At 49.0% G+C, this 27,802-nt stretch overlaps 1 protein-coding gene across 1 annotated transcript in view; it reads left to right on the top strand.

The window, feature by feature from the left end:
- The first annotated feature begins 211 nt into the window (after positions 1–211).
- SEPTIN3 (septin 3) overlaps positions 212–27,802 on the top strand; it is a 33,711-nt gene continuing 6,120 nt past the window's right edge. The window contains exons 1-6 of the mRNA XM_074983921.1: positions 212–395; positions 23,183–23,374; positions 24,005–24,133; positions 24,568–24,649; positions 25,700–25,837; positions 26,349–26,466. Of these exons, the coding sequence (XP_074840022.1) occupies positions 290–395; positions 23,183–23,374; positions 24,005–24,133; positions 24,568–24,649; positions 25,700–25,837; positions 26,349–26,466 (765 nt within the window). The 5' untranslated portion in view covers positions 212–289. The remainder of the gene's footprint in view (positions 396–23,182; positions 23,375–24,004; positions 24,134–24,567; positions 24,650–25,699; positions 25,838–26,348; positions 26,467–27,802) is intronic.

Genomic DNA, 27,802 nt, shown 5'->3' on the forward strand with positions numbered 1-27,802 from the left:
AGTGCAAACTTCACCCCCAAGAGTGTCCCTTGGCTGCACGGAGGAGCAAACAAATACCTGGCGTGATGGGCAAAGCAGTGCTGCGTACCCTGCAGCAGAAATGCCCACCACATCACTTCCCTCTGGTCCAGATTTCCAGGGATGTTTGGCCCGTGCTGCCCTACTTCCTCTTCTGTCACATCCCCAAGTGAGAGGGAAACAGCCCAAGCACTCCTCTGTGACAGCAGCTGGCCAAGAGGGCCACGTGGCTACTGAGGGAATCCCCCCAGAGCCACTCGGACGTGGGAATATGCCAAGTCTCCCTCTGGAGAAGTGTGCAGGGTCGGCTCTGCAGGACCGACTTTCTGCTGCAGATACCGTCTTTTCTCCTGGGATGGACACGGCTGGACAAGCATGTAAGTGCAAAGAGGGCAGTTGGACAGGGCTGAGTTTGGGAGTTTTGTCCTGAAACAGGCTGTGCAATGGAGGTAGAAACATGAATGAGGGTTTAGCCCTGAGGTTTCGTCTTTCATGTGGTCCCATTCTCCCATCATGCCGTTTCCTGAGGTGAAGTCCCAGCTAGCTGCTATTCTTGATGGAGCATTATTTCATCTGGGGTTGAGGGAGGCAATTTTTCTTCTTCGCATTTGCAGTCATGCGTCATCATCTTAATAGTTCGTCATCTATAAAGAGTATGGAAAGGGTTAATACATGAGTAATAGGTGTTGTAAGATTGGTGCAAATAGCTGTGTTGTGTGTCATAGATGGTTACTGGAACATCAGATGTTATTATAAATGGTTATCTAGTCTAGCCAGCTAGTGTAGCAAGGTCTGTTAGTGGGAAGGGGTAGCTCAGTGGTTTGATTATGAGCCTGCTTAATTCAGGCTTGTGAGCTCAATCCCTGAGGGGGTCATTTAGGGGTCTGGGGCAAATAAAGTAAAAAAAAAAAAATTCTGTCAGGAATGGCACTTGCTCCTGCCAAGAGGGTGGGGAACTGGACTCAATGACCTCCCAAGGTCCCCTCTAGTTCTATGACATGTTGTATCTTCATATATTTCTATTATATTAATATGTTAGACTAGGTAATAATTGATGAAAATATTTAGCAATTGTTTTAAAGCAATTTCTATATGTTCCCTGAATAGAAAGTGGCATCTAATTTTCTTTTTTTCTTTTTACATTTTAAAAAAGGAGCTTTAAAAACAAAAACAAAAACTAACCTGGCCAACCCTGCCTGGCATCCTATGGGCCGGTGCTGTGGTGTGCCCAGCCTGCCCATTCTGGGAAGTCACAACGGCACAGGGTCTAGCTATTGCCACTGCGGCAGGTGTGTGGCTCTGAAGGCAAAACACAGCTGGTTCTTTTTCAGATTCAATGTGGTGAATTCCCCCTTTATTCAGGCAGGAGAATTCTCTGGAGTGCTCAGTGGGCTATCTCCTGTCTCAGCAGCAACTGATGGAGCCCCAGGTGATGTCTGGGGCATTCTCAGGGGAAGGCTGTCTGCTGTGGAATTCTCTGCCACCAGTGATCACCATAAGCCTTCGTGGCTAGGTTTCAAACTCCTGAGCAGACTGCCCTCAGGCAGTGATGGCAGAGCAGCTTGGCAATGCTTCCCCTGCAGATAACCAGCAGGATAAGCCCACGTGCGAAAGTGACACAGATCCTGGGAGGATTGGAGGGTACGGCCCTCCCAGACAACATTGGTTTCCTTAATCTTGTCCTTGGTGCCTAAATATCATGTTGCCAGGTGCACCATAAATAGGTGGATGGGCATCATATTCCGAAAGTGGAATTTAGAGACTTATTGTCCATCTGTGTGTTTGCACTCCTGGACTTCTATTTGACAGACACAAAGGGCCTGGTTCTGGCACAGCGGTTTGCTCCTGAGCACCGTCACTGTACAGCGCAGCCCTTCTGATTTGATAGTGTGTGACCTCCACTTTTCACCCCCCCGACCTGGACCATGGTTCCTCCATCCCTGTGCAGGTCATAGGGCCACAGTACAGAGCAATGACACCTTTGCGTTTCCTGAGACGATCTGTGGCAGGTGGCCTGTTCCTTTAAAGGACAAGAATCCTGGGCCAGCCAGTCCTGTTCAGAGACCCTGGCCTCTGCCTTCACAAGCTATATCCCAGCTTAAGGGGGCTGGACTAAATGGGGTCAGGTGACTGCCTTAAACACTTAGCCTCATAAAAGAGCTAAGATAGTTCCCTTTAGAAAACAGGGAGGCAAGTTGGGCTTCTGTGGAAGAGTCTGGAACAGGGGTCAGCAACCTTCTACCCGCAGGCTGTCACCATAACTCTCTGGTGGGCTGCGAGATGTTTTAAGTTGACCATCTGCAGGCATGGCTCCCTGCAGCTGCCATTGGCCACAGTTCCCCATTCCTGGCCAATGGGGCTACGTCTACACGTGCACGCTACATCCAAATAGCTTATTTCGATGTAGCGACATCGAAATAGGCTATTTCGATGAATAACATCTACACATCCTCCAGGGCTGGCAACGTCGACGTTCAACTTCGACGTTGGGCAGCCCCACATCGAAATAGGCGCTGCAAGGGAACGTCTACACGCCAAAGTAGCACACATCGAAATAAGGGTGCCAGGAACAGCTGCAGACAGGGTCACAGGGCAGACTCAACAGCAAGCTGCTCCCTTAAAGGTCCCCTCCCAGACACAGTTGCACTAAACAACACAAGATCCACAGAGCCGACAACTGGTTGCAGACCCTGTGCATGCAGCATGGATCCCCAGCTGCAGCAGCAGCAGCCAGAAGCCCTGGGCTAAGGGCTGCTGCACACGGTGACCATAGAGCCCCGCCGGGGCTGGAGAGAGAGCATCTCTCAACCCCTCAGCTGATGGCCGCCATGGCGGACCCCACTATTTCGATGTTGTGGGACGCGGATCGTCTACACGTGCCCTACTTCGATGTTCAACTTCGAAGTAGGGCGCTATTCCCATCCCCTCATGGGGTTAGCGACTTCGACGTCTCACCGCCTAACGTCGATTTCAACTTCGAAATAGCGCCCAACACGTGTAGCCGTGACGGGCGCTATTTCGAAGTTGGCGCCGCTACTTCGAAGTAGCGTGCACGTGTAGACGCGGCCTGGGAGTTGTAAGGGGCTGGACCTGTGGAATGTCAACATAAACAAAATGTCGCACTGCCCATCAGCAAATTACACTGATGGGCTGGATTGTTGACCCCTGGTCTCAAAGAACCCCGAGATAGTAGCTTGGCCTGGCCTGGCCTCAGAGCCAGTGTTCTAGTGCAGAGGAGGGGAGAGAGAAAGGTGGTACCAAGGCACTCAGACAGTGAGGGAGAATCAAGGGAGCGAGGCTGGAAGTCAGGGCTCTCTCCCAGAGCCAGAGAGACGTATAGGTAGCCCAGAAGGGACTGGGAGCTGAGCCTGGTGGTGGGCTGAAGAAGAGCCTGAGAGGGTGGAAGAATCTTTAGTTTGTTTGGGCCTTTTGTTTGGATATTTTTTTCCCCAGAAGGGGACTGAGCTCTGAGTGTGACTTAGCTTGGGGGCTAAGACATGAATCCTTGGGAGAGACAGAAAACTTGAATGAGGGGAAACAGAGGCCGGGTGGACTTACAGCACCATGTTTGGTCACTGGGGGCGGTGGGGGTGCAACCCCAGCATATCTTAGAGCAACCTCGGGGCTATTCTAACTTATACTTGGCCTGCCTGTGGTTCTGTAGCTGCAAAAGAGGGGAGAGCAGTGATCCCACACTCACTCCTACTTCAGCTCTGCCCCGACACTTCCTTTTGTCAGAAGCTGCAAGGAGCAATGGCATAGAATTGTTCTGCCGTTCTGTGCCAAACAGCTGACCCCTGTCCCAACGGTGGGTGTCAGTTTTTGGCCTGGCGTGTCACTGGCGCAGCACACAGAACCACAGGAGAGTAGAGAATCAGGCAGGTTTTTCACAGGATTACACCAGGAGGAAGACAACAGAGATCACAACCCATCATCCCCCACAGAGATATGCCCTGATCACATCCATACAGATACCTCTCTTCAGGCACATGCGTAGATGCACAGTGACATGTGCACAAAGGCCTGTACAGACACAGATGCCTACAGGCACTTGGAGAGATGCAGTGTATGCAGAGTGACACAAAGACACACATCTCCTTGCTCTGGCGCACAAAAGTTAGCTTACAGACACTGCTTCCCTCTCCCCTCCTTCCTCATGGAGCTTGGCCCACTCTGCCTCTCCTCAGCAACCAGAAATCCTGAGACTGCGTTACCCGGGGAAATGCTTTGAACGCCACCAGGCTGGAGGCCTGATTGGCCTCAATACAGTCTCTCCTGATTTCCCTGGAGCAGGTGAGATGGGAGTCAGGCCTTGGGAATGACCCCCCCCAAATGCTTAGAGTCCCCCAAGCTGCTCTCAGTCCTCAGCTGGTGCAACCCCTTCAGCAGCCAGCCAAAGGTTTACATCTCTCTGCATAAGCAAGTGGCTGTGGCTAGCGATGCTCCATGGACAGAAGCCTTTGAACACCTCCTGGGAATAGGGAAGGAGAGGAGGGAGGGAAGGAGTGTGTGTATGGCCGGGGGGAGGCATATTCAGAGCACATCTAATCCATTCATCACAGCTTCTCCCGTCCCCAGCAGCAAGCACACCCTCCCCTGCCCACCAATCCTGTCAGAGTCTTGCAGCAGCTGGGATGAAGCTTTGGATCCTAGGAGGGGAGGGAGGGAGAGCGTGGGGGAGATTCTGCAGGGATGTTTAATATGCAGGTCACGTGATATGACCATGGCAGCAGCAGCAGCGGCAGCAGCATCCCTGCTTATCTGAAACATCTAGTGGGGGAGAGAAAAAAGGGAGAAAGAGGAAGAAAAGCAGAAGCTCTGAGGCAGCCACACTGCGCCAGTGTCAGGAGAGAAAAGTGAGGGGAAAAGCCAGCCCTTGGGTGCCTATTCAGAGACAAAGGAAGATTCATGTTCAAAGGTAGGTGGTCCGTGCAGATGCTTGCACGCTAACGGGGGTTCAGTCAGGGCTGAGGGAAGCTAACGGGATCCCCTGATGCTGCTGGCATGTCACTCCCTATACCCGCACACACCCCAAAGGGGGACTTGCAGGGCTGACCCTAGGGTGGTGGGAGAGGGGGCAGAATGTTTCCTTTGTGCCTTTTCCTCTCAATGGCAAAATTCTGGTGTCGAGGGCTGAGTGAGGCAGCTGTGCAGGTGACAGGGAATGGCCATCCTCAAGGCTGCTCCAAAGGAGGGAAATAACCCCTGCGGCTTGTCCAATGGTGGGAAAAACCGCAAGCTGCTACGTGGCTTGGCCCTTGTCAGTCCTGTTCTGATCCACAGGCATATAAGTGGGGCTCACCGGGCAGGCAAGGGACCAAACCCAAACATGGCCGCAGGGACCAGGGAACCCATGCTCCTGGGCCCCTGGCTGGAGCACTCTTCCAGACTGCCTCGGGCACAACTGTCCAACAAGCCCTTTGGAACATAAGTACAGCTGAGAGCTTGGGGCCCCTGGGCAGCTGGGCCATGGGGCAGATAGGTGTGTACTGCTGTGGGGGCTGAGGAAGAACATTGCTCCCTAGGGGGAGGACATGCCCAGGGAAATGCCTCAAAGGGGATCTCAGCGAGACCAGGTGTGTGAAGCAAGGTTTTGTCCTGGACCAAATACAGTTGGAGAGGGAGAGAAACGAGCTTGGGAGCTTGTCCAGAGCTCTTCTTCAGGTCAGACCTGTCAGAGCATGGGACAGCTGCCCAACGGAGGGAGAGGAGCCCCCGGGTGACTGAGAACCGCATGTGGGGGTTGTGATCGAATAGTTCTTCCTCCTCTCTAGTTTCTGTGTGTGTTCAGTGAGGCTTCAGCTTGCTAGATGTCACTGCAGATTGGAGAGAGATGAGCTCTGGTCTGGCCCAGGTGCACCAGGTGGTTATTACAGGCATACTAAGGGAGGGCTGGCTTTGGGAAGGAGGTAGCAGCCCCACAGAGCTGGTATAAGTCTCTCTGCCCTACTTGAGATACTCTTGTCATTAGTGTGGAGGGGTGGTGGGGGGGAGAGCTGACCTGGTGGCCTCCTGGCATTGCTGTGCACTGATTCAGATTGGATTGTCCTGCACTATAAATTGGTTGTATTGTACGAATGTACGTGCTGGAATAAATGGCATGCTGGTAACCTGAGACCTAGATAAAAATGATAGGCTCCTTGTCTAAAGCTTAGACAGTGAGAAAAAATGATTGACCATGATATTTCTCCAGGTCTGAATTACCAAATGTTCATGTCTGCAAGCCACATGGAGATCTGCCTTAAACAATAGCTGCTTGCTTGCCCAGGGACGTACGCTAATGTGTGGAGGGCCGGATGCTGATCTGCACACTAGGACTCCTTCACTCCACCCTGGCAATGTAAGAGGGGCCTTGACATGCGAGCAGGTATAATTACATTGCCAGGGCAGTGTCAGAGCACCGTAGCACAAATGAGCATCTGGAATAGGGGGCTTTGCCATTGACTTAAGTGAGAGCAGGATCAGGCCCTTTGAATGGAAGGCGACGTACAGTAAGGCTAGAGAGGTATTGATAGAGTATTCAATAGCAGTTTGGTCCTAGAGGTTGGATTCTTTGTGGTTGGCTGTTTCCACCCCTCACTGCAGGAGGCCTGTCAGACAAAGAGCAGGAAGGCAGAGGGATGGGATAAGGAGCCTTTCCTATTGAGGCTACTGGTTCCAATCTGCCCCTGGGGCAGTGGCGACTGAATGACTTTACCATCTGATCTCTGCTCAGTGTCCTCTGTGCAAGGAGTGTGTGCAGCGGTGACCAGCTTTGAGCTACTGCTGTACATATGACAGTGATGGACAGATGAGGTGAAGGAATATTAATGTTGCTGAATAGTAGTGGTGACTATTATTACAATTCATTATTAGCTCTTACATAGTGCTTGTCATCCACAGATCTGATTAACTTCTATGACGAGGTAACAGGCTCTGTGGACATGGGCAAGTCAGTGGATGTGATATAACTTGACTTCAGCAAAGCTTTTGATACAGTCTTCCACAGCATTCTTGCCCATAAGTTAAGGAAGTATGGATTGGATACATGGACTATAAGATGGATAGAAAGCTGGCTTGATGGTAGGGCCCAAATGGTAGTGGTCAATGGCTCACTATCTGGATGGCGGTCGGTTTGAAGTGGAGAGCCGCATGGCTCGGTTCTGGGGCCGGTGTTGTTCAACATCTTTATTAATGAACTGGATGAGGAACTGGATTGCATCCTCAGCAAGTCTGCAGATGACACTAAGCTGGGGGAGAGGCAGATATGTTGGAGGGTAGAGAAAGGATCCAGATAAATTTATCCAGACCTGGATAAATTGGAGCATTGGGCCAAAAGAAATTTGATGCAGTTCAACAAGAAGTGTAGAGTCTTGCACTTGGGATGGAAGAATCCCAAGCATTGTTATAGGCTGGGGACCAACTTGCTAAGCAGCAGTACAGCAGAAAGGGACCTAGAGGTTATGATGGATGAAAGGCTGGACATGAGTCAACAGTGTGCCCTTGTAGCCAAGAAGGCAAATGGCATATTGGGCTGCATTAGGAGGAGCATTGCGAACAGATCTAGAGAAGTGGTTGTTCCCCTCTATTCGACACTGGTGAGGCCACATCTGGAATACTGTGTTCAGTTTTGGGCCCCTCAGTATAAAAAGGATGTGGATGTGCTGGATCAGGTTCAGGGAAGGGCAACAAAAAAGATTAAGGGGCTGGAGCACAAGACCTATGAGGAGAGGCTGAGGGATTTGGGCTTATTTAGTTTACAGAAGACTGAGGGGTAATTTAATAGCAGCCTTCAACTTCTTGTAGAGGAGCTCTAAAGAGGATGGAGAGAAACTGTTCTCAGCGGTCTCAGATGTCAGAACAAGGAGTAGTGGTCTGAAGTTGAAGAGGGAGAGGTGTAGACTGGATATTAGGAAAAAACTACTTCACCAGGAGGGTGATTGCAGTGTGTGTCCCGGGTGCAGGGTGAGCAGCACCTTGGTCCCCTTTCTGGTCTCTCTGAGCACTCCCTCTCAAGGGTGTGGCTTTGACTGACACCTCGCAGTTCTCCCATTCTTGGACTGGGATCTGGGTACAACTGCCCTCACCCTGCAGGTCTGACTGGAGTCCTGTGTCTCTCCCCTTGGGAATTGGTGTTCTAGTGACCCATAGCCTTTATACAACAAATTCATTGGGCCTCTCTCACCAGCAGAAGTCTCCCCCACTCTTTTTATTAGTACATGGAACAAAGCAGTAGAGAAAAGGAGGTAAAACAAAGTCAACCTGTGTGTTTAGACTCATCTAAACCTACACTTCCATGCCAACTAAATGAGAGAGGCTTCCTCTGGAGTTCCAGAAAGGAACAGAGCCGGCTTCCACTTTGTGGGGAAGCTGAGGAACTCCTGAAAGCCATCCTGGGCAAGGTGTCTCTACACAGGGACGCTCAGGAAAGCGAAGGTGAATTAATGCAAGGTATGAAGTTAAAGCTCATTAGTTCAAATGCATTTAGCTCCTGTGTGGATATTCTCATTCAGAAGGAAAGTGGCCTGGGTTCCTCTGTAACTTAATCCATAGTGAACTACGACCACTTTGCGACTTGAACTAGGACAACCCAGTATCAGAGAGGTAGCTGTGTTTGTCTGTATTTTTAGAAACAATAAGAAGTCCCATGGCACCTTATAGACTACCAGCTATTTTGGAGCATAAGCTTTTGTGGGCAAAGACCGGCTTCATCAGATGCATCTGGCAAAGCAGGACTTTGCCCACTAAAGCTTATGCTCCAAAGTATCTCTTAGTCTATAAGGTGCCACAGGACTTCTTGTTGTTTAGGACAACCCAGAGTCCCTTGCTGCAGCTCAGGAACAAGCTACATTGGCAATGCTTTGTGGCTCAGAGGCAGCAATGCAGTATGGGGGAGTGTCTGGGTCAGGACCAAAGGGCAGTAGAGCTTCAGGGGTGTCCATGAGTGAGACATCAAGGAGAACTGGTAGCAAGCTAAGCAAAAGGAGCAGGAGAGCTGGCTGGTTGAGCTTTGCATGTTCCATCTGATGTCTGGGCTTTCCTGGCTGGCAGCAGCTTTGAGAAAGCTGGAAAAAGACAACAGCAGCCTTGAGGGATGCTTTGTCAGCACAGAAACCACACACTAGTCGTGACATGCGTAACAGTGACTTCCAGCTGAGAAGGGCTCAGCTTGGCAGCTAGTGCCTCAACCAGGGGCTGGTGCTGCCTGCCTCTATAGGAGATAAGAACTGCCAGGCTGTGGCAGACCAATGGTTCCATCCAGTTCCCTGCTCACCCACACACCAGAGTAAGGGTGGATGCTCCAGAGCAGCGGTTGCCAACCTTTTCGAGACAGGGACCCATTTTGATAATTCAGGAAGACTTTAGCTGTGTCTACACGTGCACGCTACTTCGAAGTAGCGGCACTAACTTCGAAATAGCGCCCGTCGCGGCTACATGCGTCGGGCGCTATTTCGAAGTTAACTTCGACGTTAGGCGGCGAGACGTCGAAGTCGCTAACCTCATGAGGGGATCGGAATAGCGCCCTACTTCGATGTTCAACGTCGAAGTAGGGACCGTGTAGACGATCCGCGTCCCGCAATGTCGAAATTGCCGGGTCCTCCATGGCGGCCATCAGCTGGGGGGTTGAGAGATGCTCTCTCTCCAGCCCCTGCGGGGCTCTATGGTCACCATGGGCAGCAGCCCTTAGCCCAGGGCTTCTGGCTGCTGCTGCGGCAGCTGGGGATCCATGCTGCAGGCACAGGGTCTGCAACCAGTTGTCGGCTCTGTGGATCTTGTGTTGTTTAGTGCAACTGTGTCTGGGAGGGGCCCTTTAAGGGAGCGGCTTGCTGTTGAGTCCGCCCTGTGACCCTGTCTGCAGCTGTGCCTGGCACCCTTATTTCGATGTGTGCTACTTTGGCGTGTAGACATACCCTCGCAGCGCCTATTTCGATGTGGTGCCGCGCAACGTTGAAGTTGAACATCGACGTTGCCAGCTCTGGAGGACGTGTAGACGTTATTCATCGAAATAACCTATGTTGATGTTGCTACATCGAAATAAGCTATTTCGATGTTGGCTTCACGTGTAGACATAGCCTTTGTGACCCAAGGGCTGTGTCTACACTAGCCCCCCTGCTTTCGAAAGCGAGATGCTAATGAGACACTTTGGGATATAGAATCAGAGTCATAGAACACTAGGACCGGAAGGGACCTTGAGAGTCCATTGAGTCCAGCCCCCTGCCTCAATGGCAGAACCAAGTACTATCTACACCATCCCTGATACACATTTATCTAACCTGTTCTCAAATGCCTCCAGCGATGGAGATTCCACAACCTCCCTTGGCAATTTATTCCACTGTTTGACCACCCTGACAGTTAGGAACTTTTTCCTAATGTCCAACCTAAACCTCCCTTGCTGCAGTGTAAGCCCGTTGCCTCTTGTTCTATCCTCAGAGGCCAAGAAGAACAAGTTTTCTCCTTCCTCCCTATGACACCCTTTTAGATACCTGTAAACCGCTATCATGTCTCCCCTCAATCTTCTCTTTTCCAAACTAAACAAGCCCAATTCTTTCAACCTTTTTTCATAGGTCACATTCTCTAGACCTTTAATCATTCTTGTTGCTCTTTTCTGGACCCTGTCTAGTTTCTCCACATCTTTTTTGAACTGCGGTGCCCAGAACTGGACACAGTACTCCAGCTGAGGCCTAACCAGCACAGAGTAGAGCAGAAGAATGACTTCTCGTGTCTTGTTCACAACACATATGCCAATGAGGCACTTCAAAAGGACCCTGCAAACATCAAAATCTTATTTGGTTTTAGGAATAAGGGGATTTCGAAGTGTGCAGGGTCCTTTTGAAAAGGACCCCGTGTAGACAAGCTGCACGCGATCAAAAACGGCACTTTCGAAGTGCCATGGCTCCCATTATGCTAATGAGGCACTGCTTTGTCATTGCAGCACCTCATTAGCATAACCCAAAGTGTCTCATTAGCATCCCCCTTTCGAAAGCGGGTGCTAGTGTACACACAGCCAACACAATTCAAAAATGGGGGAGAGAAGTTTCTCCCATGGGAAAAAAGCACTCTCTCACCCCCAGCTTAAACCCCTCTCAGCTAAGGCTGCTAGGTTTATGAAAGACTAATGTGGGACAGGCAGCCCCACTTGTAGGATCCCCAGCCAGGGCTGCCTGTCCCACATTAGAATTTAAAAAACCTGGGCAGGGGGCAGGGACCCTGGCAGCCCTGCTGCTGGGAGCCAGCTGGGGCACATAGTCCTGGCTGGCAGTGCCAGCTGTGGGTGGGGCAGGGGTGACTTTGCGGCTGGGAGTGCTCAGGTTCAGCCTGATTTTTAGGCATGCTGGCTGGGGTGCAGAGCCCTGGCTGGCTTTTAGCCCTCCTGTGCCCTCCCCTGGCATCCCCAGGCTTAAACCTCTCTCAGGCACCCTGCCCCACCCTAGGCCGCTGCTGCTGCCTCCTCTGTGTGGCTCCTCCCAGCCCTCCTATTCCCTTTTCCAACCTGCGGCGGGGCAGTTGCCTGCCCTGCCACACTGAAATGGGTCTCAATTTAATTGGTTTAATGGCTGGATTCCTCCTGCCAGCCATTAAACTGATTAAATAGAATTCTGTTTCAAAGCGACAGGGCAGGGACTGGGAGCCAGAGGAGGGAGTGGCAGCAGAACTGCAAACGGCTCCTTTAAGAGCCACAAGTGGCTTGGAGCCACCCAGCCAGCAACCCTTAGAAAATCTAATGGAGACCCATGTTTGTGTCCTGACCCATAGGTTCAGAATCCCTGCTCCAGAGGAAGGAGCGAGTAGCTTACAATGCATCTGCTCGCTTTAGAAAAGCAGGGAAGGGATTTCTCCCTGAAAGTCCTTTTCCCTGCAGGCAAGGATTGAATGAGCTTAGATCCACTGAATGTTTGGGTTCCTCACCCACCAAGAGCTGTAGGAGGCTGTGTGGGCAGGAGCACAGGACTAAGCACAAGTTCTGATCCTGCCTTTGCCACTGACAAACTCTGGTCTGGGCAAGTCACGAGTGAGGGACTTTTCAAAGGACTCCTATGAGATTTGGGCCCTTAGACACAAGGGGTGTTTTCCAAGCAGAATGTGGGCAGTGTGGGTTCTTTCAAAACCTGCTCTCAGTGTTGGTTGGGTGCTCAGGTTCAGCCTGGTGTTTTAGCCATGCTGGGGTTATCAAACCCTCACAATGATATGGTGCTCGGTTCTCTGGGCACACCTATTATGCCTAGCTCAGAATGTCATTGCCTCCCCCAACCCCTCTTTTGTTGCCACTCAGAAAGGAGTCACTTAGCTCAAGAAGAGGTTTCAATTAGTACTAAGCAGCAGCTGCCCTTAAAGAGCTTTAAAATAAAATAAGAAATAGAATAGGTCAGCTGTTCTGTGATATTATACCATGACACTGGTATCCAGACACCTCTTTTGCAGCGAGGGAAGATTTTAAAAATTGCATTTGTTTAATCTGGAAAAAAGAAGACTGGGAGGGGACAAGATCATAGACTCCTAGGGCTGGAAGGGACCTCAGGATGTCATCGAATCCAGCCCCCTGCTACAAGGAGGATGAACCCCAACTAAGTCATCCCAGGCAGGACTTTGTTAAGCCGGGACTTAAAAACCTATAGGGATGGAGATTCCACCACCTCTCTAGGCAACACATTCCAGTGTTTCACCACCCTCCTGGTGAAGTAGTTTTTCCTAACATTCAACCTACTCCTGTCAGTCTATAACTTCAGACCATTGCTCCTTGCTCTGCCATCTGTCGCCACTGAGAACAGATTCTCTCCATCCTTTTTAGAGCTCCCCTTCAGGAAGTTGAAGGCTGCTATTAAATCACCTCTCAGTCTTCTCTTCTGTAAACTAAATAAGCCCAAATCCCTCAGCTTCTCCTCATAGGTCATGTGCTCCAGCCCCTTAATCATTTTTGTTGCCCTTCCCTGAACCTGCTCCAGCACATCCACATCTTTTTTATACTGGTGGGCCCAAAACTGAACACAATATTCCAGATGTGGCCTCACCAGTGCTGAATAGAGGGGAACAACCACTTCTCTAGATCTGTTTGCAATGCTCCTCCTAAGGTACCGTAACATGCTGTTAGCCTTCTTGGCTTCAAGGGCACACTGGTGACTCATATCCAGCCTTTCATCCACCATAACCCCTAGGTCCCTTTCTGCTGTACTGCTGCTTAGTCAGTCGGTCCCCAGCCTATGACAATGCTTGGGATTCTTCCATTCCAAGTGATAACTGTTTGCAGGTACATAAAAGGGTGATACAAGAAGGAGGAAGAAAAATTATTTTCCTCAATCTCTGAGGTAAGGACCAGAAGCAATGGTCTTACATTGCAGCAAGAGAGGTTTAGGCTGGACATCAGGAAAAACTTCCTAACTGCCAGGGTGGTTAAACACTGGAATAAATTATCTCAGGAGGTTGTGGAATCTCCATCACTGGAGATATTTAAGAACAGGTTAGACAAGCACCTATCAGGAGTGGTCTACATAAAAATTAGCTCTGCCACGTATGCAGGGAGCAGGACTAGAAGATCTCTCAAAGTCCATTCCAGCCTATGATTCTCTGTCAACCACAGTGTTTCTCCCTCTGGCCAGTAGCTGGAAGCAGGGAACTGGAGTAGATCAGTCCTGCTGTGGAGGTTTTTAATTCTTAATTTTGTTCACTGGGCTTCAGGGTTGGCCCAAGTAGATTTTGTAAGCAAAAATCCCCGCCATGCAAAAGAAATACATCTGCTTCCCTGCGCCTGAGCACTGATTTGTTATGCTGGCTTCTGCTGGCCAGGACATCACAAAAAGGAAGTAAACTCAATATTTCCTCTACAGGGAGGACAACAGTTGTCCGCCTTTTCTCCCCGCTTCTGCTTGTTTCTTCTCTCTTCCCCATTTCACTAGAAAGGGGATTTTTAAAGGTTACCCGTGTCTCTAACAGACCCGAGGTAATCTTTTTCAGTTCTTAGGAATGTCACCATTCTGGCATGATTATATCTGCCTTCCACCACTCTCACAGCTGTCAGGTCTTTCTTTTGTCACATGCGTCAGCCATGGTCCAATTTATTACACTATGCACTGTTCCTATTGGCTTGTCATGAACTAATGTAAACATAAAAATAAAATGCAAATGAATAAAAAGAAACAAAATGTCCAAACACAGAAGCAAACATTTGGAAACAAAAATTAAGAAAAACCAAAATTTTTTCCAGAATGAAACTATTTTCACCACACAATATTTTTCTGAAGGAATTTTCATCATTATTTACACATTTCTGAAATGTTTTCATTTGTGACAAAACTGGTGATTTTCTGTCAGAAAATGGTTTTGATGAAAATTTTCCAACTGGACTTGATTGGGAGCCCAGAGGCCTTTCAGAGAAGGTATTTGGTTGCCCACAAGATGCCTCAGCACACAGGACCAGCTCTTGAAAGGTATTTAGGAGCTTAAATCTCATTGAAAGTTGAGCTTCTAAATACCTATGAAGACCTGAGCCACAGTGCCTGGCAGGATTTTGAAAGGTAACTGTGAAATTCCTGGGCGTTCAGAAATATCCACTCGATTTATATTAGCATGCGTCTGTCACTGGTTTACATATTCTAGTAAGGCTGAGGCACCTACATGTGAGCCTTGTGCAAGCACTGCAGGCTATTTTCAGATGCAGCTGGGGAGAGGCAGCATCTGGGGCAGGTGAGCAGGGAGATGACAGAGAGAAGAGGACATGCATGGTTGGGGGTGGGGAAGGAGGCAGGCAAACAAATGCCCCTGAGACCTCTCCACTTCCCGTTCTGCCCATCTCTGTGGGCTCAGGCTATAAGTGTCCAGGCCTGCTGATGGGGGAGGCATGGCAGGGGCAGCAAAAGCCCAGGGCTTGGCAATTCAAAGGGGCCTGGGACTCCCAACCACTGCCACTGCTTCTGTTGCAGTGGTCAGAGCCCCAGGCCAACGTGAGTCACTGTTGGAGCGTCGCTTCCCATGCGCTACACAGCTCTGAGGGTGAGGGTGGGCACTGTGGTCCAGGCAGCACCAGCCCTGACCCTTCTGCCCCAGGCCCCGCCCTTTCTGGGGGCCTGGAACGGGGTCTCCCCTGCCACACACACCTTGCCTCAGGTCCTGCAGCGACTGCTGGCCCTGCTGTAAACGGAGCAGGTGGTGTGTGACGGACCATGGCAGGACTCAGGGGTTGGGGCAGCGTGTTGCCACCATGAAGACTTTCTTTCCATCCCCTTCAGCTGCCTACTATAGACCAGCACATTGTGAAGAGGAGATGGATGAGGCATTTCTATAATAAATGACAGAAAAGCCCCCAAACCTAAGCCCTGGTAGTAATGGGGGACTTCAACTTCCCAGCCCTCTGTGGGAGAAGACATATGACAAAACACATGTCCAGCAAGTTCTTGGAACGGGCTGGGGGCAGCTTTTTGTTCCCGAAAATAGGGGAAGTAAACCCAGGGACAGAAGCATTTTAGACTTGATTCTGACCAACAAGGAGGAATTGGTAGCTAGGGTCCCCGTAAGACTTGCAGCTCAGGGAGCCTATTAAACACTGCACAGGTGCTCAGGGAACCCAGTCCTGGGACACCTGACACGGGCTGGGGTCCAGGCACCCCTCTTCTGGCCCCAGTCTAGCCCAGCCCTTGACCTGCCTCGGCTGAGGGAGAGGTGGCTGTCACACAGTGCCAGCCTCAGAACTGCTGCAGCAGGAGATATTTTGAGCGTGAGCTTTCGTGGGCAAAGTCTTAACCCCATGGCCCAGCGCTCAGCACATGAATTTTATTACGTGCACCAATATGGAAGTAATGTACAACACATCACCTCCGCAGGGGTGCACATAACAAAAATCATTCCCCTCGTGTGGAAAAAATTAGAAGGAACGCTGATTGGTCGTGAATCTGAAGGGGGAAGGCAATATGGCTGACAGAGATCATGAAATAAGAAATTTCAATACTCTAAGGAAACAAATGGGTGAGAGCAGCAGGATAAAGCCAATGGACTTAAAAAAAGAAGATTTTAACAAGCTCAGAGAATGGGTAGGTAAAATCCCATAGGAAGAAAATTACAAGAGCAAAAGGAGTTGAAGAGACTTGGCAAGATCATAAGGAGATAATATTAAGGGAAAAATCACTAATTATTTAATGCAAAGGAAAGATATGAAGAATAGTAAGAAGCAGGGCTATCAAATTAATTGTAATTAATTAATCACTTTGTTCAACAATATTAGAATAGGATTTAGTTAAACATTTTTGGATGTTTTCTACATTTTCAAATATATCGGTTTCAGTTACAATACGGACTACAAAGTATGCAGTGCTGACTACTTTTATTACAAATATTTGCACTATGAAAACACAAGAAATAGTATTTTTCAGTTCACCTAATACAAGTACTGTAGGACAATCTCTTTAGCACAAAAGTTGAACTTACAAATGTAACATTAAGAACAAAAATAACATCATTCAGAAATAAAACAATCAGAGCCTACAAGTTCACTCTGTCCTATTTCTTGTTCAGCTAGTTGCTCAGACCAGTGTGTGCCAAATGGAACCTCAGAGTTCCACAAAGTGAAAATAAGAGTTCCGCCAGAAAATTCCACTACAGTAACATTTTATGGTTTTTTAAAAATCATCACTAATATTTAAGCATTTATGAATTTTATTAAAAACCAGTTTCATTTGTGTTTGCCACAATAAGTGTCCCTGGGTAATGCCAGAGAGTGGGGATGATGATATCACTACTCAGTACTGTACACAGTCTGTCAGTGGTGCGATCACCTGTTACATACCACCATAAATCCCTGTACTCACTCTATTAACTCTATTAAATTAAATGCATTTTTTTGTTTTTAAATAGGGGCTTTGAGCTAAATATTGATGTCATGACCTTGGTTAGCATTTGTTCATTATTACCCTTACTTCTTTGCGGTCTACTTTTTCAGCTCCATATATGAGTCTTACTGGGGGGGGTCCACAAAATTCTTTTGCATTTAAAAGGGTTCCATGGCCAAATAAAACTGGGAAACACTGGTTCAGACAAACAAGTTAGTTTATATTTGCAGGAGACAATGCTGTCACCTTCTTGTTGCAATGTCACCTGAAAGTGAGAACAGGCATTTGAATGGCACTGTTCTAGTGGGCATTACGGGATATTTATGTGCCAGATGCATTGAAGATTCATGTCCTTTTGTGCATCAGTCACTGCTCCAGAGGTCATGCCTCCCTGCTCAGAAATACACTTTGTGCAAGGTGGGAATCCTTTGTGTTCAGGTTCAAGCCTTTTACATCCCCATGGAAAAATATCACATTCAAAATGGATTCCACATTTCGCATCAAGCATATCTGAGTTAGGCATAGTCATATTCAAAAATGTATTGCCATAAAAAAGTGGGGGCACAATGTCAAAATCATCATGGCAGCATGTGCTCTGGAAGGACCAAAACCTGAAGGGGGCATATGAACGTTTAGTGTATTACCTGGCACATAAATAACTTGCACCACTGGCTACAAAAGTGGGCATGCAAATGACTAGTCTCACCTTCAGTAGCAAACAACATTATCTCCTGCAATTGTAAACAAACTTATTTGTTTTAGCAATTGGCTGAACAAGAAGTAGGACTGAGTGGACTTGGAGGCTTTAAGGTTTTATATTGTTGTTTTGGAGTTGCATTTATGTAACAAACATTTGATATTTGTAAACTGCATTTTCTTGGTAAAGAGATCGCACTGCAGTATTTGTATGTGGTGATTTCAAAAATATTATTTCTTTTGTTTATCATTTTTTCAGTGCAAATATCTGTAATCAAAAGTTATTACATAAATTGAGCCCCGTTGACTTTGTATTTTATGTTGTAATTGGAATCAATATATCTGAAAATGTAGAAAAAGTCAAAAAATATTTAATAAAATTCAGTTAGTATCCTACTGTTTAACAGTGCAATTAAGATTGTGATTAATTTTTCTAATTATAATTAGTTTTTGAATTAATTGGGTGAGTTATCTGCAGTTAATCAACAGTCCTATCAAGACCTCTTTAAGGAACTGAAAATCAGAAAGAAATCTTATAAATTGTGGGAACATAGACAAATAGCTAAGGAAGAACACAAAATAATACCATAAGCATTTAAGGACAAAATGAGAACGATTAAGGACATGTTTTCACTACCCATCAGATCAAAGAGCAGTGATCAGTCCAGCTGGGGTTGATTTATCATGTCTAGTTGCACATGTGCCATATCTTGATTTGGTGGGGAGCTCTGCTGGGGCTGGCGATCACAGCCAGCAGGCAGGGGATCCCCCGCAGCCACCCCACACTCGTGGGGAGATAGGGTGAAGTGGAGAGTCCCCTTGCAATCCAACAGCAAGGATCCCCACCAGGAGAGAAGCTGGTGGCTCCCCACAGGGGCAGCCCCCTGAGCCTGACCTCCCCTGGTCTGGTAAATTTCCTTATTAGGGACCACTCTGTTCCCAAGAGTGTCAGACCAGGGAGGTACAACCTGTACACTCAGGAAGGAAAAATCAAAAGCACAACTACAAACTGAGCAATAACTGGCAAGGTGATACTACTACTAAAAAGGATCTGGGGGTTAGAGTGGATCACAGATTGAATGAGAGTAATGTGCTGCAACTGTGAAAAGTGAATATTCTGGGGTTTATTAAAGGGAGCTTTATATGTGAGACACAGGAGGTAATTGTCCCACTCTACTCAGCATTGGTGAGGCCTAATCTGAAGTCATGTGACTACTTCTGGGTGCAACACCTTTGGGGAGACAGAGACAAACTGAAGAGAGACCAGTGGAGAGCAACAGAAATGATAGTACGTTTACAAAACCTGACCTATGATGGAAGGTTAAAAAACTGGGCATCTTTAGTCTTGAGAAAAGCAGACTATGGTGGGGTTGGGAGGTATGTTAACAGTCTTCAAATACATTATGGGCTGTTCTAAAACGGACGGTGATTCATGTTTAGCGTGGGGAGGTCAAGGAGTAATGGGCTTCCTCTGATGAGGACTTAGGTTAGCTATCAGGGAAATCTTTGTACCTCTAAAGATATTCAAGATCTGATACATGCTTTCAAGGAGGTTGTGGAAGCACCATCATCGGAGGCTTTTAAACACAGGCTGGATCAATCAATACCTGTCAGGAATGGTCTTTGTTTAGCTGGTCTTATCCCAGTGCAGGGGGGCTGGAAGTGATGGCTTTTGAGGTCCCTTCTGGTCCAACCTTTCTACGATGCTAGCAGCAGATGCGTAGCAGAGGTATGATTTTTATCTCTAGGGCATGCAATGTCTTCCTTGAGTGCCTACCCTCTGGAAACTACATTGTGGCAAGGAATCTGTTTCTCTGCCCAGGTATGCAAAGAACTGGAGGTGAATCAGATTGAGTTTTCCCCCCAAAAAGAATCTGATGAGGACCTGGAGGATAAAACAAGGAATGACAAAATCAGGGCAGAAAACTCTTAAAAGGGGTGTAGTTTGTCTCCTCTCACCTTTAAGGCTCCTCAGACATTAACACACACACTCTAAATCACTGTCACTGTCCAACTTTTGGCTGTATTTATACTGGTATAATTATGCCAGTAAATTTCCCCGTTGGGAGAAGCACTTTAATGGTGGTACAGTGCTTTGACGAGGCAATGCTAAGCAGTTCTCCTGTCACCCAGACCAGCTCCTGCTCTCAGACCATCTCTGTCTCCAAGCACTCCCTGAAATTCTTTCTACCCATAACTCCTTCCTGCCTTGTACACTGACTTTTGCTGCAGCCCATGAGGTTGGTTATTGGCACCTTTGCCCAAAGGCGTGGCACATGGGCCCCAGATGTCTCCTCCTCCGACCTTCCACTGTGGGGGAAAAGGGATCAGTTGCCACCAGGAGGCCTGGCAATTCTAAGGGACCTGGGGGACGTGCCCCCATTGCTGCTGTGTGACAGTGATGGCAGCCAGAGTCCCAGTCGCTATTGAATGGCTACCAGAGCGCTTCGCTGGATGCTCCATGGGGCTCTGAAGGCTGGGCGAGGGGGGAAGCTAATCGGCCATTTATGATTTAGATTGGAATAGTGCCCGAAGGGCTTGTCTACACTTGCCCCCAACTTCAAAGGGAGCATGAGGGCTATGGGTGATTACTAATGAAGTGCTGCGGTTCATATGCAGAACTTCATGGGGCTAATTCTCCCCTGTGGCAACTTTGAAGCGTCAAACTTTGAGGTGCCAGCGTGCATGTAGCCGCAGGCGCTTCAAAGTGCCTTTACTCCCTGTCTACGTCTACAATAGCCCCTTCCTTTTGGAAGGGGCATGGTAAAGAGCAATTTGGGAAGATGCTAATGAGGTGCTGCCAAGAATATGCAGCACCTCATTACCATACTGGTGGCTGCACGTGATTCAAAAGCACCGATTTTGAATCAAGTGCTGCCCATGTAGATGGGGCGCTTTCAAAAGGACCCCCCGGACTTTGAAAGCCCCTTCTTCCTAAAACCAAATAGGAAGAAATTGCTTTCAAAGTCTGAGGGGTCCTTTGTAAAGGCCCCCATCTACACGGGCGACGTGCGATTCGAGAGCAGCGCTTTTGAATTGCACACATCCACTATTATGCTAATGAAGTAATGCATATTCATGGTATTGCCTCATTAGCATCTTCTCAACTCGCTCATTGCCATGCCCCTTCCAAAAGTAAGGAGCTAGTGTAGATATACCCGGGGAGTAAAGGCACTTTGCAGTACCCACAGCTACACGCATGCCGGCACTTCGAAGTTCGACACTTTGAAGTTACCACGGGGGAGAATTAGCCTAATGAAGTGCTGCATTTCACTGCAGCACTTCATTAGTAATCGCCCATCACCCTGATTACCATGCCTCCTTCCAAGATGGGGACAAGTGTAGACCCAGGGAAAGTGTTTTGGGTGCGTTACAATACCCAGACAAAGGAAAACAGGGTCCCTGCCCAGAAAAGCTGGCAATCCAAAATCCTACCAGCACTGTGAGCAGTGTGGTGCTAGGACAGCAGCTTACAAGGATCATGACAATTGGTTCGTTTTTAAATTCACAAACTAAATCCCCCCAGATCAACTTTCTTTCCACATCCAACCCTGACGCAGGAGGAATACCAATTCCCAGTGCTGGTTCCAGCGTGTGAACACGCCTCCCTCCCAGCATTCAGCCCTGACCTTGCCAGGTATATGACCAGTTCGCAATGTGATAAATCAGTGATTTAGAGAAGCAGATGATTTACTGTCCCAGTCAGAGCTTTCTCTAACCCTACAGAGACAGAGATGCCATGAAACTCAGTGAGGGACTTAACTATTGTCAATCTCTTGTATGCGTAAGATGGGGAAGAGGGAGAGGTTGAGGCCTCTGGCTTCTTTCTTTCTAGTAACTGCAGAGGTAGTGGTTTGCAGGAGTGCTATAAATGAGAAGATAGCGGCTGTGTGGACCAACTTGGATACACTCTTTGTGGTGTGGAAGAAGGCCCAGAGGCGTAGGGGAGAGAGGCAGTGATTTCAAGGGCTGTGATGCTGAGGTGGTATGTTTGGAGTGGCTGAGTTTTGGTTAGGGCTTGAAGGCTTCAATGTGGGTGTCCAGCTGGCCGGGAGAAGGCAGCCTCAGTTATCCAGGGTGGAGATGATGGGAGCCTGGACAGGAGTTTTAGCTGGGTGGCCAGAGAGAAGAGGTCAGATCTGAGAAATCTGAGTGCCTCTTCAGGGAGGTGTGGCCTGAGAGAGAGGGAGTTGGTAAATTATTGACAACACTCTGAACTTCCATTTTCACTTTCATCAGAGGACCTCGGCTGGGCACTTCACGAATGTTTCATTGAAGGCACTTAACAAACATTAAAGGAGCCTCACAACATCCCTGTGAGGCGGGTACGGTTACCCCATTTTTGGCAGAGCTTCCAAGGCCTTATGGTGAGCCGCCCTGTCAGTCTATACGACGATAATTTGGAGTGCTGTGTCCAACTGGTTTCTGAGTGTCAGGAATGTTCTTTGCTCTGCCCATCACTCCAGTGCAGTGTAAAAATGCTGACACCCTGAGAGAGAAAGAAAGAATGAGAATAGTGTCTAGTCTGCCGCTTGTATCTGCATAACTCATGCCTCTCAGGCGTGTGAAAAACACGCCCTTCTGAGTGACGTAAGTTACGCCAACATAAGCCCCAGTGTGGATAGCACTATGTCGGTGGTAGAGAATCTCCTGCCAACATAGCTACCATAGCTTTAGAGAAGGGCGGGGGGCAGCAATTTTGGTGACCAGGCGCTCTCTCCTGTTGACATAGAGTGGCTACAAGGGAGATCGTACAGTTCTGAGGCTGTACTGGTGCAGGTGTGCCGTTGCTGGTCTAGTGTAAGCATGGAGGGTTGGGAGAGTCCCTGAAATAGAGGGGGAATTCGATGGTGGCACAGGGATACTCTCTGTGTTGGTGGGGCTGGATAGATTCAAGGAGTCACTGTTGTACAGTGAGCTGGGGCTATGCAATCTACAAAGTATGTACCCCCACCCGCACCATAAGATGGAAGAACTGGCACACAAAGACAAGCGACCTGCCCAGAGTAATGTGGAGAGTCTGTGGATGATCAAGAAGTCTCCAGATTCCCATACGGCTGCCCTAATAACCAGTCCACGCACTCAATATCCCTGTAAAAGACCGAAAACTGTAGTGGCTAAATGGCAGCAGAGGGTGGCTCTGGTCACAGAGACAGGGTGTTATATTTAGGGAGGGCCAATTTGTAAAAGTATCTCCTTGTTGTCAGGTATCCAGAGTTAGGGAACACTTGGAAAATTTAGATCCACGTATTAAAAAGCATAAAGTTAAACCCACGAGACCATCTAGCGGCAAGAAACATAGAGCAAACGTGCGTTGCAGACTGCAGTTTTCAATGGGGCATTGAAGGGGCTGACTCTGAGGACATTTATAGGTCAATCTTGGGGCCACAGAGGTGATGAAACAGAGTTTTTCCTCCTGTCCCTCAGGTACATGCTTTGCTCAAAGGGACCCACCACACTGTGGCAACCAGGATGCAATGACGTATAATGCAGAGTCAGAGGCTCAGAAAGTTAACTGTGCAGAAGAGGCAATAAAGCGCAGCTTGGTATCCTAATTCATGGCCAGCTAGTAGCCAGTGAAACAAACATCCAAGACCCACTTTGCAGCCCCCGGAGAGGGGCAGAGGGTGTCAGGGCTGTCATCTGAATGAGAGTTCTCCACACTTTCTCCTGGGCAGGGACAGCAGACAACAAGACTGAGGCAGCTATGTCTGAGCTGGTGCCGGAGGCCCGGCAAAAGCCAGCAGTGCCCATGAAACCTGTTGGCATCAACTCCAACCTGCTGGGCTACATTGGGATTGACACCATCATTGAGCAGATGCGCAAGAAGACCATGAAGACAGGCTTTGACTTCAACATCATGGTAGTAGGTAGGTAGAATTGTTCAAGGCCTACAGGGCCTTGCAGGGGACATAGAAGCTTTGCAAGGCTTTGAGTTCAACCTCACGGGCAGGGATACAAGTGGTTATAAGAGGACAGGAATAGGGGTGAAGGACAAAGCTTTATTATCAGGCCACATAGATGCTGATTCTGTGGGTGCCCCAGAGCTCAAAACAAAATAGAGGGTGCACAGAACCTGCATAGCCAGATTAGTCTTTTGTGGTGCCCAGACCATGGCCCCACCCACCACATAACCATGCTCTGCCCTGAGGCCCTGTCCCCACTTGGCCTCTTCTCTCCAAGGCCCCTTCCATTCTCCACTCTGAGGCCCCATCACTGATCAGCCTCTTTCCCCCAAAGCCCCACCTACAGCTGCACTGGGGAAAGGAGCCAGAGAGGAGAACTCACTGGAAAAAAAAAAGTCAGCACCTATACCAGGTGAAGCCTAGTTCCATTAAATCCCTAGTAGCCTTTGTCCTTGCGATTTCCCTAAAGGTACCCATGAAGGGGAAAATAGTCCCTCACACCCAACGTGGCACGTCCCTGGGTTTAAGTTCTTGAGCCTGTTGTCAGAGCCCAGCTGTGGTAGATGCTTCATGCTTCCCCTTTACATTTCTCAGGTCAAAGCGGGTTGGGGAAATCTACCCTGGTGAACACGCTCTTCAAATCCCAAGTGAGCCGCAAGTCCTCGGGCTGGAACCGTGAGGAGAAGATCCCTAAGACAGTGGAGATCAAGGCCATTGGGCACGGTAAGAGCCAGGAAATGTATCTTGAGGAAATGTATCTTAGCTAAGAGTGAAGGGGGTGATGGTGTCGTAGAACCGTCCTGTCATAGACCTGTTACTAGGGCTGGTTGGAAAGTCAGAATTCAAGGTTTTGTTCCACACCAAGATGAAACTGGGACCTTTCGGCATTTTTGAGAGGGAGAGAGAGAGGCCCTACCCCACTGCTGGCTGGACAATATGCTGATGGCAAGGGCACTCATCGGGGACGCAGGAGATCCAGGTTCATAATCTCGGCTGTGAAAGAGGCACAGACTCTTCTGGTAGCCTCTCCCTTGCTTGTGAGGTGCTGGAAAGGGCAGAACATCATCTTCCCCGCAGCAAGTGTCACTGAAGCGTATCCAAAGGAGCAGATCTGGCGGGAGGGGGATCATGAGGCTCTTTCTGCCTTTCTTCCCCAGTCATCGAAGAAGGTGGCGTCAAGATGAAACTGACAGTAATAGACACCCCAGGATTTGGTGACCAGATCAACAATGAGAATTGGTGAGTGTCTGTCCCCACCAACCTCCCCATCCATTTGCTCTGGGGTTGCTGACTTACTGAGAGAGCTAGGTACACAAACGTGTTAGCACCTAGTGTGTCCATGCTCTAAGGTGGACCCCCCATCCCCGGAGGACAGTGAACAGGTCAGGACCTGCTGGCACAGGCTGCCCTGCCCCAGGGTGAGTCAGAGCTGCAGGAGGCAATGTTGGTGTTTCTTCTAATTCGGTTGTGAACCAATCCCAGGCCTGGAACCGGAGTTTCCTGTGGCTCATGGATTTATCTTTCCTACAAGAGACGCACGTATCAGTTTATAAGGCGCCACAGGACTTCTTGTTGTTTTCGAAGATACAGACTAACATGGCTACCTCTCATATGCATATTCACTATGTATCCCATAGCACAGCTGAGAAGAATAAAGGTGCTAGTAGCAGCATCCTGCCAAAGTCCTGTCTGAATAATGGCACTCTGCCTCCCTAAGCATCACCCAAAATGAGTGCGATATTCTTCACTGCCTCACTCAAAGCCCAAGTGAAGTCAGGAGGCAGATTCCTATTGCCTTCAGTGGCCTTTGGATCAGGCCCATAAACTGTAGTGAAGTGCTAATGTAAATGGTTAACCCACCAAACTGTTCTGCTCCAGAGGTGGCTGTGCTTTAGCGGCCAGTGAAATGCTTCTTATAAATACAGTGTATAAAGGGTTTGGGCCCCTCCTAGATGGAAGAGGCTGAGGAGATGGAAAACCCTTGTCATTAGTTTCCCCCACACTTGAAATCCCCTGATCCCCTCGCCCCAAAATTCAGCAGATTCTGCCAGTTTTGGGTCAGAGTGAGGCACATTGCAAAGTATAGGAGCCCTCATAGAGAAGGCCCTGCCAACAGCCCCTTTCCACGAATGCCACTGGGCCTTTGCACCTCTGCTGACCATCTGACCCTGACAGGGTCTGGTCAGGCTAATAGACAATCCCCTTCCTCCCTGTAAATCCTCCTGGTTCCTGTCAGTGCTGGGAGCGCGGTGAGTATGACACATGCCTCACTTTCTCCAACCTTCACAGCTGGGAGCCCATTGAGAAATACATCAATGAGCAATATGAGAAATTCCTGAAAGAGGAGGTGAATATTGCAAGGAAGAAGCGAATCCCAGACACAAGAGTCCACTGCTGCCTCTACTTCATCTCCCCCACGGGTCACTCGTACGTAGCCCACTGCTGACTGCTTCATATCTCCCACTGGGCACTTATTTGTAGCCCATCTGCTCTCGTCTCACTGTGCCTTCACTTTAGCCTCTGCCCTCCATATTTCAGTCATATGTAGCTCATTAATCCCTCTAGTGTCCTGAACGAGTCTCTCCCATGTACGCTGTCCCATTCAGTGCTTCCGTTTACATCCCACCCTGCCTCTTTCATCTCTCCCATGGATCATGGACAGGGCTCCCACTGTGGCTTGGTTTTTCTGTACTGGGATGAACATGGAGAAGGCTGTAAAGAAAAGATGTAGAATGGGATAGACATACCAGCTCTCCCCAGAGTTTTTTTTTAGGTTCTGAGGAGGGAGGAGAACAGATCTAATGGGAGCATTTCTTGGGGTATATGGCAGAGAGCTCTTCCTTGTCCTTCTTGGCTGGATTCTGGGAGGGGGCAGAGGTTAGCCAGTGTTAAGGGTGATGGGGTAAATCTGTTTTCACCCCTTTTTCCCGGGCTGCAGCTTGCGACCTTTGGACCTAGAGTTCATGAAACATCTCAGCAAAGTAGTAAACATCATCCCTGTTATCGCCAAGGCAGACACCATGACCCTGGAGGAGAAGACTGAATTCAAACAAAGGGTGAGAACCCCCCCACCTGCATGGAACAATGTTTTCCCAGCCTCACCTGTCCCAGCAGGCAGGTGGGGAGAGGTGGGTTGTATCCTTCAGCCTGGGAGCGTATTGTCCTGACAACTCTGACATCCTGGTGTTTCCCTTCCTTGTTAGGAATAGCTCTGAGCTGCTGCCAGGGGGTAGACACAGTATTGGATTCTTCTCCACAAAAGGTCCAGCAATTGTGTAACCTGAAAAGAAGACCTGAAACTGTGTCAGTGGTTGGGGTTATTGAGAGCATCTGGGCACGTTCATGTGGCAGATGATGGCCTAAATCATTTGGCCTAATATGGGGAAAACATTTTTTCCAGCTGGCAGGAAATCACAGCAATCCAGCTCTTTCCTAAGCCACCACACATTCCCGACAATCAGGCCCACTGACAGGAGGGGTAAGAGGGACAACTGCTTAGGGTCCCGGCGTTTGTAGCAGCAACAGTGGCCGAGAGCTTGACGACCCCCTGAGGTCCCTTCTGGCTCTATGAGGTGTGTGGGTGTGTGTGAGCTCCAGGCCCCTTTGAGATGCTCAGGGAGCATTACTCTGCCTCTCTGCATTGCTTCTGAGGGCTGGGGGAGCTGGGGGAGGGGCGAGGCAGGGACAGCACAGTGCTCCAGGTGGAGCTGAGGGCTGACAGCCTTTGGCCCCGTCCCTTCTTGCCTGAGGCTCCACCCTTTCTGGGGCATGGAGCTAGGCCCCCCACACACCTTGCCTCCAGGCCTGTGGTAGCTGTCTGCTTACAAGACAACCGCCTCCAAAAACGTGCATGCCCTTTCAACAAGCCTTTGCAAACATGTGCCCACAGCGGGGCATAACTGACATTGCCATGTATCTGCGCAAGCCAAACCCAACTCCGAGCTCAGACTGATGGACAGGAGACTGTGCCCTACTAGTCCAAAGGATCCTGTGGAAATGGTCAACCAAGACCACAAAGAATTATGCTGACTGGTCTGCTAGGGGTACCACACTGGAGAAATAAAAATGGGTGGGTCTTCTGGTGAGCTGCTGAAATCTACGAGAGAGCACTGTGGTGGCCTAAACTAAGAAGATGCAACCATCCTGAAAGAGCAGCTGATTCCCTGCTCAAGTCTCTCTGCTGAAGAATCCACTCACACCTATGAGTTGCTGAGACACCTTTCTGCTGCTCCCTGTCCTGTGACTGGATTATTAACTCTCCAGGGGGCCAAGGAATAAAGTCCAGTCTCCTGCCAGGCCTGTGATGTGTCCATATCACACACTCCTCCCGGAGTACTCCCGGCAGATGCCTTCCCCTGGGGACTGTTGGAGCAGGAAGGCAATGCCGCTGCA

This window comes from Carettochelys insculpta, chromosome 1 (assembly GCF_033958435.1).
Source record: "Carettochelys insculpta isolate YL-2023 chromosome 1, ASM3395843v1, whole genome shotgun sequence".
In the NCBI taxonomy this organism is placed as follows: domain Eukaryota; kingdom Metazoa; phylum Chordata; order Testudines; family Carettochelyidae; genus Carettochelys; species Carettochelys insculpta.